This window comes from Chelonia mydas, chromosome 4 (genome assembly GCF_015237465.2).
Source record: "Chelonia mydas isolate rCheMyd1 chromosome 4, rCheMyd1.pri.v2, whole genome shotgun sequence".
Classification (NCBI taxonomy): Eukaryota; Metazoa; Chordata; order Testudines; family Cheloniidae; genus Chelonia; species Chelonia mydas.
In genome coordinates this window covers 10529923-10544326 of record NC_057852.1, presented here as the reverse complement: position 1 = coordinate 10544326, position 14404 = coordinate 10529923, and the positions used below count along the sequence as shown (strand labels likewise).

General features: G+C 42.9%; 1 protein-coding gene across 2 annotated transcripts in view; it reads left to right on the top strand.

Moving 5' to 3' along the window:
* Nucleotides 1-9682, top strand: part of LOC102936734 (transmembrane protease serine 11C) — a 69314-nt gene extending 59632 nt beyond the window's left edge. For both annotated transcript variants that reach the window (XM_043545665.1, XM_027826599.3), the window contains exons 7-10: nt 2259-2454; nt 3188-3447; nt 4278-4420; nt 7616-9682. In XM_043545665.1, the coding sequence (XP_043401600.1) occupies nt 2259-2454; nt 3188-3447; nt 4278-4420; nt 7616-7777 (761 nt within the window). In that variant the 3' untranslated portion in view covers nt 7778-9682. The remainder of the gene's footprint in view (nt 1-2258; nt 2455-3187; nt 3448-4277; nt 4421-7615) is intronic.
* The last annotated feature ends 4722 nt before the right edge of the window (nt 9683-14404 follow it).

The following is a 14404-nucleotide window of genomic DNA, read 5'->3' as shown; positions in this document are numbered from 1 at the left end:
TGAGTAGTGAGCCAGGGCATGCTGAGAACAACTGGAAAGTGTGGTGCTCAGATAAGTCCAAACTGAAGGGTTTCTTGGTGACCCTGGAGAGTCATTACATTCAGGGGTGTGGTCTGGGGGGTAACTGGGCCTGATGAAATGAGCGAGCCATCAATAGATTCTACCAAGTCTGGAGTGTCCTTGCGTTGGGGGGGGATCTGATAGACTCCTACAAAGTCCTGATCCATGAAGTTGCCAGAGGCATCAGAATCCACCAGTGCCTCCAGGTGGACCTTGGAGATGGAGGGGTGTGGGCTTGCAGAGGGAGCTGGAGATGTCAGTACACACCTAGTCATTCCCAATGTATCAGCAGACAGGTATGGATGCTGGGTACCAGGAAGAGGCAGTTACCCTCTGGGGGCTGCAGCTTGGCATTCCCTGAGCAGGGTGCAGAGTGGACCTTTGCAGGGCAGTCCAATGCGAAGTGCCCTGGTCTTCCACAGTACAGGCATAGTCCCGATGCTCGATGCTGCATTTTCTCTGTTGAGCTGCATGGGTTTGGGCTGTGGGGAGAGCACTGAAGGTTGGTGGGCTGGAGACAGGAGGACGGCAGGAGCTGGGAAGCTGAACTACTTTCCTGGCTGCGTTCCATCAGGCAGTTGTCAATCTTTATCCTGAGGTCAATAAGTGGGCGGGGAGTCCACTCGTGTGAGCTCATCTTTGATGTCATCATTTAGGCTGAAGCAGAAATGATAATACTGCGTGGCCTCATTCCATTCAATCTCTGCTACCAAGCAGCGCAGCTCTGGCATACTTAGCAACATGCTGAGGTCGCTGCCGTGATGCCCGAAGGGTGCTCTTGGCTCTGCGCTCGAAGATCATGGCCATGGTATGAATGAAGTCTTCAAGCTGGCCCAGGAGTGGGCTTGCTTTCTTTAGGAATGGGAATGCCCAGGCCAGAGCTTCCCCAGTCAGCCGGCTAATAACGAGCCCCACTCTGCATTGGTTAGTGGGGAACAACTGCGGGCACAGCAGAAATAGGAGCAGGGAAAGATTGGCCAGGAGGGATCTGTACTAGCCACTGATCTGGAACCTTGTCAGCCTAGTTCCCCTGTTTTAGAATTTGGGCTGCTTGAACTGTCAGGAGACCAGGTCACAGGCAGTCAGGCCTAGCGGTTGGAGGCTGAATTCCAGAGCCTGGGGTCGAGACAGGGTCGGAGTCAGGAGCCAGAGCCGAGGATTGGAACCAGATTACCGGGAGTCAGGGAAGGCAGGAGCAGGGCTGGGACAGGATGGGAACAAGGCTGGTCAGGATCTGGGCTGGAGCTGTGGAAGAGCAGAGCAGGAGCAGGGCTCGGAGAGAAGAGCACAAAAAGGCAGAGAGTCCGTGGACATGTGTGTGGAGCAGCCAGCAAGCTACTGCCGCTGCTAGGTTTAAGAACTGGCCTTCTGGCTTTCTCAGCCAATCAGGCAGGGCAGCCCATCAGGCAGCCTAGCTGGCTCATTAAGGTATCAGGAGTACTGAGTAGGTGCAGCTGAGGGCCTTACACCTGACAGACTGTCAGCTACTCCTGGATTTCCAGGTAGTAGCAGAAACCAAGAATCTTGTCTTTGTCTCCTCTTGGCAAAGATCTTGTCACCTTTCTTGCCAGATGCACACCTCACTATGGTTATCCATGCCTTTGTCACTTCCGGCTTGGATTAGTGCAACGTGCTCTACTTGAGGCTACACTCAAGGACCATTTGGAAACTTCAGTTGGTGCAAATTGCAGCTGCCAGCTTCTATAGTAGTGTTTCACTGAGAGAGCGTTGCATGCACGCTCCATATGTTGCACTGCCTTCCACGTCCTGTCTGGCTGAAACTTAAGGTGCTGCTTTTTCTGTAAAATACTACATGGTATGGGTCCCGCCTATCTTAGAGAGATGCTTTATCCCAGCAACTGAGACCAGCTGCGACATTCAAACTGACAATCCCTGGGGGTGGGGTGCAGGGTGAAGGGCTCCTGACTCTAGAATTTGCTCCCCTTAGTCATGCAATTGAGCCTGAGTTGGTTGACCTTCATGGCTCTCCACAAGACTCATCTGTTTTCTCAGACTTTTACTTGAAGGGGTGGGTGTGGACAGCCTCCATTTCAGGGAGCGTTTTGAGTTTGACATGTCATTACAGGGTCTAATTGCATTTTCTCTTATGGTACATTTTGTACATGTGCCTAGAGGCATCAACAAGCACAATTAGTACATTGAGAAATGACTTATTTTCTCTCTCCCCATTTTGACAGTCTGCGGGTTACAACAGAATAGATCAGCAAAATCAAAATCATCCTCAACGTCAGAAAGAATAGTCGGAGGGGTGGCATCTGCAGAGCTTGGGGACTGGCCATGGCAAGCGAGTTTACAGCAGAACAACATCCACCGTTGTGGTGCAACACTGATCAGCAACACGTGGCTTCTGTCCGCAGCTCACTGCTTTAGAAAGTAAGTTCCCAGCTCTGAAAGAGGCTGCAGTAAGATGTGGTATGTACTGACCTTCACATCAAATGGTGCTCCATTCAGAACCAATGCCAAGCCCCGGAAGGGCTGTATTAAAGTTCCAGGGTTTCAGGCAGAGAGCGGTGACCAATCGTTCTCAAGCTGGAGAAAATAGTCCCTGAGGAAAAGGCTCTGAAAGATGCTCCAAAGGAAGCTGCTCTGCCTAAGGTCAGGTAGAGCAAGAGGAATGATTTCATGCTATCACAGCTTGGCCCAAATATACATGTTTTTTTGAGCCATTAGGCCATCTTATCCCTTTCCTTCTATGGACAGTGGTGTGAGTTATTCCCTGGAGCAGAGATTAGAATTTGATGGTTCCATCACTCCTTTTTTGAATAGCCAAGGAGATAGTGAAGACTGATTGCTTCTGAAGGGTGTGGCAATATAAAGACTGGAATAGATTAAGGGTCAGCAAACAACAAGGCAAACACCTCTGGTTACCTGCTGTATGTGCTGTATTCACTTTGTGTATCGGGAAGCTACCTGGCCACATTTATTATTTGGCCAATGAGTAATACAGATGGGATGGTGTAGGTCCAATTCCCCATTCCACCAAGATCTTCCAAGGATTCTGAGGGGAAGTATGGGTGAGGTTTTGAGCTACCTACACTGGACCAAGTTTAGAGACCTTTATCTCCATGGCTTAAATATATCTACAAAGTTCTTTCATCTTTTCCAGAGCAAATAACCCACGTGTATGGACCGTTACCTTTGGAACTCTTTTAAGACCTTCAAGAATGAAACGTTTTGTCAAGGCTATTATTGTCCATGAAAAGTACCGTTATCCAGCACACAACTATGATATAGCGGTCGTGAAACTCTCGAAAAGAGTTGATTTTACAGATATCGTACATCGTGTCTGTCTGCCAGATCCATCTCAGATTTTCCCATATAATTCTGACGCTGTCATCACAGGCTGGGGAGCACTGAGCAACGATGGTGAGTGCGTCCATCTGCAAAAAACCCAAACATCTGACGTTTTACATTAATGATGAGTCCAACTAACTGTTTAATTGAGAGCAGCTGTGTGGCCACATCTTGTTTAATCCTTGCAAAAAATGAATAGATTTGTGTAACTATTAGAAACACATTCCGCATTTACTTGCTCTCTAATGTTGGGTTGGAAAAAGACAAAGCTGCCAGCCACTGAAACAGAAACTGTAGGGAGGAGTCTGACATTCTGTTTCTGTCCATACATTTTAGATTGCAAGCTCTTTTTTCCAGGCACCGTCTAGCAATGTGTTTGTACAGTGAATATGACAACAGGGTGCTGACCTTGACTGGGGTTTCTCAAAAACTTTGTGAGATACGTATTATAACCTATGTAGCAGAGGTGCAAACTGAGCTGGAGATAGGTGCTTACTCAGGTTCATGCAGTCAGAACAAAACTAGCCATCTTGGCTCCATGTAACCTGCTGAAATTATTAGCCTGTGCTCCATTGTATGGTACTGTACTTAGAAGTAAATAGACTGGTAGGCCTCCTCTCCCACCTCAGTGATACTACCCTTATGTCCTCATATGAGAGTGTGTCATCTTCTCACAGCTCTTTACTGTGGAACCCTTCAAGCCCTTCCTATAAAATAATGTTGATTAGAATGTATGTACAACTCCTCCCGTATATTACTTCCATCTATGAAAAGTGGTACAAGCTGGAGCAGCTCTTAACTCAGCTCAGCACTCTCACCCATGAACAGATGCTAAATGCTTCTTCCACATCTTAGCTAGTGCAAAGGATTTATATTTGTAGAGTCTTTTTTTTTCCCTTCAGGCTCGAGTTCTAATGTTCTCCGGGAAGCAACAGTGAAACTCATAGACTCAAACACTTGCAATAGGAGAGAAGTGTACGATGGGGTCATCACACCTGGGATGTTGTGTGCTGGATACTTGGAAGGAGGAGTAGATGCCTGTCAGGTAGGTCTAAGCTCAATACTGAGAATTAGTAGGGAAAATGCCTTCGAATGCTTAAATATAGTGATCCCCAAATCTTAACTAATACTGTGTATGCTCCTTCCCTGGGTTTTTTGTTTATATGGGTTCTGATTCAACCAAGACTCTCTGGCTAATAGGTTTGTAAAATAAAACATTTATTACATGCAGTTTAGCACATAAAACTCATATTAACAGAACTAGGATAGTACTTGTAAAATTCCAAAAGTGCAAAATTGAACTGGAGCCCGGTAATTCAAAGTTGGTTTGTGCCTGATCTTTATCTCCCATCAATGGCCTGCACAGTTTGTCACTCCCCATCAGCTCCCACAAGTATTGCCATCTCCTGGCTTCCCCGTGTTGCTGCTTCAGCCTTCCTCCATCTCTGCCATGCAGCTAGTGACTTCTTGTTGTCAAGTGATCTGTTTTCTGCTAGAACGTGGGCCTGATTCTCATTTACACTCAGGCTCTGCTCTATAAAGGGGCCTTAATGTGAGAGTAAATTGTTATGCTGAAGCTAGTCATGACAGCATAGTTAAGATTAATTATAATTATGCCTATTTTAAGGCCCATTTACACCGCTAGAGTGGCATAAAGTGGCCTTAGTATAAATGAGAATCTGTCCCATAAGGAATAAATTACTTTGTACTGTCTTTGTTAGATTTGACTCTGAGTGATACCTGGACCTGCTTTTTTTCAGGTGATAAAAATGGGGCATCCTCTGAGACCGAAGTGTCAAACATTAAAAAATTCAGCAGCGGCAGGCAGCCAGGACCAGACAGTAACCATTCAAGAATTCTGAAGGAGTTTAGGGATGAAGTGGCTGAGCAATCACTCATTAAAATGCAATCACTCATTAAAATCAATTTCTGGTCTGGAGAGCAGCAAACGTACCTATCTTTTTTAAAAGGTGCTAGGGCTGATCTTTGGCATTACGGAGCAGTAAGACAGCTTCAGGACCAGGAAAACTGGTTGAAACAGTAATTAAAGATTGTTATAAAGCAACAAGATGTACATGGGATGCTGCAATGTTTGACATGCAATGACTGCCAGGAACATATACAGACAAAAACTGTCTCCATGGCACTATTTTTAAAATTTCTATTGAGGTTCTGAAAAGTTTGTCTAAATGTTGGGTCTAACTACTTAACAACTCTCCACTATGGCCCCAATCCTGCAAAGAGTTTTGCATGTGCTTAACTTTATGCATGTGAGTATTCCCATTCAATTCAGTGTGCACAAAGTTATTATATGCAAAAGTCTTTGCAGTATTGGGGCCTAAATATCTTCAGTCCAGATAACCTAGTTCCTGTGTTCCCATTCTGCTCCACATAGAAAAGGGCTAAAGGGCTGTCATTTATATTTTTCGGTAAAGTTGGGGAGGGGAAGGGAGTATATTCACTGTTATACCAGCACTAACTTGCCTGAAATTCTGTAAGCTTCCCAGACCAATCTGATTTATGTGTGATGCTATTTACACAGTGTCTGAATTTAAAATCTGAGAGAGGCTAATGTGTTTAACATTTAAAGAAATGTCATCAACTTAAAAACTACAGTTCTGACTGAAAACTTAGTTTTAACCTACTATAGTTACAAGTAACACCTAGATTATTTAGAAGGAAAAGGATGGCAGGAAAAATATTGTTCTTGTTCCATTTGCTGTAAGCGTTTGACAGCACTTTGTGTAGAGCTGTTTTACTGTTTCCCCTGAAAGACTCCCTCTGATTTCAGTGGGCTTGAGATCAAGCCCTTAGTCAGGTTCCCCTGTTGAGAGAGAAATTTAAACAATTATAATTGGGAAATGGGATTGTAAAACCACAGAAACTGGCAGGGGGACTCCATGGCTGGCAAAGAACCACAAACAGCTTATCATGTAGGGCAGTGGCTCTCAACCTTTCCAGACTACTGTACCCTTTTCAAGAGTCTGATTTGTCTTGTGTAACCCCAAGTTTCACCTCACTTCAAAACTACTTGCTTACAAAATCAGACATAAAAATACAAGTGTCACAGCACACTATTACTGACAAATTGCTGACTTTCTCATTTTTACCATAGAATTCTAAAATAAATCAATTGGAATATAAATATTGTACTTACATGCCAGTAAAAAGAACAGGAGTACTTGTGGCACCTCAGAGACTAACAAATTTATTTGAGCATAAGCTTTCGTGAGCTACAGCTCACTTCATCCTCCCCACTGTATTTTCCACTGTATGCATCCGATGAAGTGAGCTGTAGCTCACGAAAGCTTATGCTCAAATAAATTTGTTAGTCTCTAAGGTGCCACAAGTCCTCCTGTTCTTTTTGCGGATACAAACTAACATGGCTGCTACTCTGAAACCTGTTACATGTCAGTGTATCTTATATAGAGCAGGTTAAACAAGTCCTTGTCTGTAACAAATTTTAGTTTGTACTGACTTTGCTAGTGCTTTTTATGTAGCCTGCTGTAAAACTAGGCAAATATCTAATGAGTTGATGTACCCCCTGGAAGACCTCTGAGTACCCCCAGGGGTATGCGTACCTCTGGTTGAGAACCACTGCTGTAGGGCACATCTGCACTGCAAATGAAGGTGTGAGTGTAGCATAGGTAGACATACCCATGGTAGCTTTAGTCTAGAATCATAGAATATTGGGGTGGGAAGGGACCTCAGGAGGTCATCTAGTCCAACCCCCAGCTCAAAGCAGGGCCAATCCCCAATTTTTGCCCCAGATCCCTAAATGCCCCCCTCAAGGATTGAACTCACAATCCTGGGTTTAGCAGGCTAATGCTCAAACCACTGAACTATCTTTCCCCCCACCCAAGATGTGGTGGCATGGGCTTTGGCACAGGCCAGCCATCTCAGTGCAAGCCCACCAGGGACTCTGGATACCTACTCTGGTTGCTGGCACACGCTGAAATTGGTGTCACCACATCTTCACTACTGTTGTTACCCGTGCTAGCTAGATTAAAACTCACATGGGTATGCCTACCTGTGCTTCAATCACATCTTCATTTGCGGTATAGCTGTACCCTTGGTTTTTGGAAAGTGACTAAATTCCAGGTTGATGGTGTTCCTTTAAATCATGCTCTCTTCCCATCTTTCATCAAAGGAAGCTGTCCCTTTCCATACTCTATTGCCTGTGACAATAGCTATATTTTCCTTTCTGGTACACTAAATTTGTTTTTTCCTCCTCTCATAGGGTGACTCTGGTGGCCCCCTGGTTAGTCCAGATTTGAGAGGAATGTGGTACCTCGCAGGAATAGTGAGCTGGGGAGATGAATGTGCTAAACCCAATAAGCCAGGAGTCTACACACGAGTGACTTACTATCGCGACTGGATCACTTCAAAAACTGGCCTCTAATGCAGCAGAAGTCACAACCAGACTAAGCTACACAGGCTGTATGCAGGTCATACTCGTCTGTAACTCTACAAGGTGTCATTTAATCCCTATATCCCTGTCCAAAGCAAGCACTAACTTCACTGCTGCAGATGCCATAACCCCTTATGAATTTACACTGAATGTGTGAGATCACCTGCCTCCTCTCCGAATCACTCTGGCCTATTAGAGGAGAGGAAAGCACCTCATCAAAATGCAAAAAGCTGCTGATTTATTTATTTTACTAGTTAAAAAGTGTATGTACTTTTCCCAGGAAGGGGGAGTTACCTGTCCCAAGGTCTGATGATTCCCCCAGCCTTGCTACCCTCTTCCTCCTCCATTGGGGCCCAAAGTCTTAGCTACTTTTATTCTAGCCAAGCAAGCCTGGACAGCTCCCCCTTTCAGAGCCTATCAGCACAGTTCACCAATCACAGGACACTGGTTGCAATTAAGACTTAGGGCATTTCCCTCCAGTTGCTGAGAGCCTGGCCTCCCCCACTGCTCCAGAACATGGAATGAGGACGACTGGAAATAAACCAGAGTACACAGCATGGCAGTGCAGGGTCCTGGCGCTAGGCCACCAGACTTAATCTTAAACTGCAACATCATTGCTGACCTCAGAACGCTGTTGGACTCAAAGGCAGGTAGCACTGTCTTCTCCTGCAACAGTAAGTAGCGCTGTGCCAGTGAGTACATAACTTTGATGTGACGCCACCTTCAGCTCTCTTGAGGAAGCCAGGGGCTACGGTGAGGGGTCAAGGCTGCTGTGAAGAAACTTCAGAGGGAGTTTTGGAGCTCACAAGAGAATCTAACGGCCCCAGAGGCCACAGTCAGAGGTCCGAAGGGGTAGTCAGAGTCTGGGGAAGTCACGAGAATCAGGACTAAGGGCAGAGCCTAGCTAAGATGAGAGAGGATTTCAGTGACTCCAGAAGTAGGTTCCTGGGGGAAAAAATCTGTCCTGCGGCTATGAAGTATATTTTTAATAGCCCCTCAATGGATTCAGTGAAGCACAGATTATCTTTAATTTTAAAAAAATCTTTATTACAGTTGTATGCTGCTTCTTCATTAATGTACCTCTAGGCTGACTTCTCTCTGTGCGCACAATGTACTTGAATTGCCTCAAACACACAATGTATCCTATCTTGGTGTTTAATGTGCAATAGCAATGCAGTTTTTGTTGTTGTTGTTGTTGTTTTAACAGAACAGGAAGGAAAATCGGATAGCAGAAAAGAACCCACACCCTTTTTGTTCAGGCTCTCATCTAGATGTTTGTGAAAGGGGAACAAATGCTCACCATAAATTAGTGCTTTAAGTAAAGATATCATGGACATTTCTGAGCCTCCAGCTCACTGAAAAGAAAGACCTGGGTGGTTTGCTTCCTACTGCACTGGTGGATTTATCCCTGCCAAGGATGACCGTTATCCTGACTCACAAGGCTACAACTAAAGGGTAATTTTAAACATTAAAAATGGGCCAGAGGGGACATTCAAAAGGAAATTCCCTGGGGATGACCCCTCTGCTCCAGAAAGAGAACTTTACCACCGACCACTTCAAATGATAATACACTTTTTAAAAAATGCCATGATGAATAACATTGGTAGTAAAGGATCCCAGGCGCATAATGCTCACCCTCCCACTTCCAAATCCCTCTGGGACCCACCACTGCCGCACCAGTGTGAGACACCAAAGTAAGGCTGGTTGCTCCTCCTCCTGTCTCTGATTGGTCAGGAGAAGCAGCTGGTGGTGTAAAATACAGAGGATCGGCATGAGGATTGGGAGAAATTTAAAATCTACTGCTGAAAAGCTCTTCAAAGTTCCCTGCTTCCTTTTCTGCCCACATCTTCTCACCCAAGCATCACAGTGGCCCTTGATGACAGAAGCTGATGGGAGTTTCAGAGTGCTCAGCGCTTTATGATAGGCCAAACCTCTCACTTGGGTGTCAAAATATGGATTTAGGAGCCTAACTCTAGGCCCCCATTTTTTGAAAATCTTGGCTTATTTTCAGATATTTTGGTTTTCCTGTATCTTGAGCCATCGTACTTTGGGCTGAACAAAATGGGTCCAATGTCTGAGGTGAATCTCCACTTTTTAAATGGCGGCATTTCTATTCCAATTTTCCATGTCATTTTACATTATTTTTCTTCCTCTGCCAGTAAACTACAAAAGAGATCTTGGGATATTCAGGGTTGGGTCAAATCCAACAGGTCTGTTCCCTTCACTTATTGACAAAGGTTGCTAACCATGCACTTTTGTGTTGCTGCTGCTTTTCAGCAGAGATGTCGTTCTGGGCCAAATCCAGTACTCCGTGGAGAGATCCAATGGGATTTTGATCAGGATCTCTATAAATAGTGTTCTCAGTCAGTGTGCCTTGACCCCATTATTGATAGGGAACAAGGGAGGGAAGCAGTTTCTCAGCTCCAGAAGGAACATCAGGTTATACAATAAAATAAGGTGGCTAAAAAAATCATTAACCACATTTTCCAAAGGGCAGCCTCCTTTGTCCTTTTTGTGCCTGCAAAATTTTCACCTGTTTTTCTGGGCCTGTAATTGAACTGCAGCTGCAAATCAGGGTACTTGTCCCTGTAACTACTGGAGTGGAAGTGAGAAGAAGGTGGCTAGAAGGGCAAGGGCTTTGACTTGTACCTGAATTTTTTTTTTTTTATTTTTCTGCCTACAAAATGGGTGGCCAAGCTCAGCTTATATAACCCATAACGAACTGGTCCCAAACTTATACTGAAAGTGACGTGTGTGTGTGTATCTATATCTATATATATTAGGGCTGTCAAGTGATTAAAAAAATAATTGTGATTAATTGCACGATTAAACAATAATAGAATACCATTTATTTAAATATTTTTGCATGTTTCTACATTTTCAAATATATTGATTTCAGTTACAACACAGAATACAAAGTGTACAATGCTCACTTTATATTTTATTTTTTGTTACATGTAAAAAACAAAAGAAATAGTATTTTTCAGTTCACCTAATACAAGTACTGTAGTGCAATCTCTTTATCATGAAAGTGCAACTTACAAATGTAGAATTATGTACAAAAAAACCCCAGCATTCAAAAGTAAAACAATGTAAAACTTTAGAGTCTACAAGTCCACTCAGTCGTCCTACTTATTCAGCCAATCGCTCAGACAAACAAGTTTGTTTACAGTTGCAGAATATAATGCTGCCTGCTTCTTGTTTACAATGTGACCTGAAAATGAGAACAGGCATTTGCATGGCACTGTTGTAGCTGGTGTCGCAAGATATTTACATGCCAGATGTGCTAAAGATTCATATGTCCCTTGATGCTTCAGCCACCATTCCAGAAGACATGCGTCTATGCTGATGATAGGTTCTGCTCAATAACGATCCAAAGCAGTGTGGAGCGATGCATGTTCATTTTCATCATCTGAGTCAGATGCAACCAGCAGAAGGTTGATTTTCTTTTTTGGTGGTTTGGGTTCTGTAGTTTCTGCATCACAGTGTTGCTCTTTTAAGACTTCTGAAAGCATGCTCCACACCTCATCCCTCTCAGATTTTGGAAGGCACTTCAGATTCTTAAACCTTGGGTTAAATGCGGTAGCTATCTTTAGAAATTTCACATTGGTATCTTCATTGAATTTTGTCAAATTTGCAGTGAAAGTGTTCTTAAAATGAACAACATGTGCTGGGTCATCATCCAAGACAGCTATAATATGAAAAATATGGCAGAATGCGGGTAAAACAGAGCAGGAGACATACAATTCTCCCCCAAGAAGTTCAGTCACAAATTTAATTAACGCATTATTTTTTTAACGAGCATGGAAGCATGTCCTCTGGAATGATGGCCGAAGTATGAAGAGGCATATGAATCATTAGTGCATCTGGCACGTAAATATCCTGCAATGCCAGCTACAACAGTGCCATGCGAAAGCCAGTTCTCACTTTCAGGGGACATTGTAATTAAGAAGTGGGCAACATTATTTCCCATAAATGTAAACAAACTTGTTTCTCTTAGCGATTGCCTGAACAAGAAGTAGGACTGAGTGGACTTGTAGACTCTAAAGTTTTACATTGTTTTGGTTTTGAGTGCAGTGATGTAACAAAAAAAATACATTTGTAAGTTGCACTTTCATGATAAAGAGATTGCACTACAGTACTTGTATGAGGTGAATTGAAAAATACTATTTATTTTGTTTATCATTTTTACAGTGCAAATATTTGTAATAAAAATGATATAAAGTGAGCACGTGTATACTTTGTATTCTTTGTTGTAATTGAAATAGATATATTTGAAAATGTAGAAAAACATCAAAACTATTTAATACATTTCAATTTGTATTCTATTGTTTAACAGTGCAATTAATCACGATTAATTTTTTTGAGTTAATTGCATGAGTTATCTGCGATTAACCGACAGCCCTAAAATATATATATACAAATATATATATCTCCCTTTGGAAGTAGGAAAGGCAGCATTTACTTCAGATTTTCCCTGTGAGAAACCAAAGCACCCGAGGGGAGCATGACTCTCCACCTTACTCAGGGACTTGCAAGCTAGACAGAAGCATTGTTCTTCACATGCTACTAGAGAATTGTCTGGCCTGGTTTTGTCTTTACTGCATGCCAGTGTTTTATTTATGAAAGCAGACTTTATTAGCTGCACTAGAACAGAACAAAGAGAACGTTGTATAAGTGAAGGAAAGTAGACAAGACCTCTTATAGTATTGTTAAAATTAAGCTATGTCAGAGATTTAAACATGGTAAAATTATTATATGTCAAGTGTGATTAAATATATTTTAAAAATTCTCTTTTGGTTATTGTCCATTTTGGGTTTAATAGTAACCAAGCCCAAGGTTTCCTGTTTCCAATATTTCACATTAATCTGGTTTAGTCTAGTTTTCCAACTCTTTGTGGCAAAACTAGAGCCTTTGTTTTTCTCTCCCTGATCTCAGAACAGTTTGACTTGCATAATGGTTGTCCAACAGAGATTTCTGCAAAGACATAGCCACACAGTCCACAACTCAGCTCAAAAACTAAGAGGTGGATTTGTGGGAGAGATTGAAGAACTACATAAATGGAGACTCCACCTGAGCTCCTGTCTGAACTTAGAACATTTTTAAGGTTTGAACAAGTTCAGGTTCGACATGTCTTACTTCTGGGCTTAGAAAAAGCTTGTCCTCGTATTTCCAGCTACTCTGCTGTAGGGAGTTCCATAAATTTCACAAGAGATTTCCCAGTTTTACAGTTCCAAGAGGTTTGGCTAAGCTTCCAAACTTTGTGTTGTCCTCTCTGGAATCAAGTACAGAATCCTCAAGCATGCACATTGGCCTCCAGCCAACTTGAAAGGCAGCTGCTTAAACACAGAATTTCACCCATGGTGGTGTAAAGGATATTTGCAGCACATCATCAAAAGTGCAGTATTCTTATAAACCAGCCTTCAGCTATCACAAAGCAGATTTGCTCAACCCCTAATGTGCTGTAAACAAGACTGTACAGTACCTTAAAGTTCTGTTATGTTACCTCAGCAGCTGCTTGATTGACTTTCCAGCCGATGTTTTTATTTACTTTCATGAAGCCAAGTGCTCTGTTTTGTTGTGTTTTTAAATTGAAGCTTGTGCTAGCCTGTGAAACATTAGCACTTACATAACAGGATTTTTATTTCTATATCTGCAACAGGTTGCATCACCAAAAACTTCACATGCTCCACCCCACCCTGCCCCGGCCACCCCAATCCTTTCTGGCACGCCGTCCAGGACAGGGCAGTGGTAAATAAAGTAAAGGGAGGAAAGTCAGATATGTACAGGGTTTTACTGGATCAGTATCAGAGAGCTATATGAAATACATGTACAATTGGGATGTAAAACAAAAATGATACAAATGAAGCAGTAAAATGTGTGATGTTTATATTTCAGGCCACACTTGATTAGTAAATTATTGCAAATGACAAAGGTTAGTGTAATATAATCTGACAAGGATTAGACCTAGATCTCTTTCTAAATAATCAAAGGAAGAAATTAAAGAATGCTGATATTAATGATCTGCTACTTGGTAAATATTCATGCAATTGTCTCTACATGCCAGCTCAGTGTTGCTGTTATATTATTCTCCCATGTTCTTTTATTCCCCTTCCACTTAACCATCATCTCGTGCCTAAAGCACTCCCTTTGCACTCTCCTCCCATGCTTGCTTCACCATAGGCCTGTACCCTCCCTGAGGAGTGGCAAGCATCCCAGACTCTCCTCCTTTAAAAACCTCCTCCACTCCCACTTCTGTGAACTCCACCTGCACAAGTGCTCATATTATAACTTTAAAATCCTGCCTCTCTGGGTGAGGGTTCCCTCACTTTGTCACCCAGTGCTTTGTGTGTCTGAGTCATTCGTCTTTGGTATGCCTGTTGCAGTTTGCAGGAGCTGCACACACAAATTGCACTGATGCAATTTACATTATTTTAAACCAGTGCAACCTTTGTGTGTGCACTTCCTTATATCAGTTTGGAATTGGTTATACCACTGTAGCTGTTGCCTGTAAAATTATAAATGCAAGCTAAACCACTACAAGCCAAGTTTAACCTCATATGAGTGGCCACGCACAAAGTTGCAGCCGTCTAATCAAACCAGTATAAAATCACACCT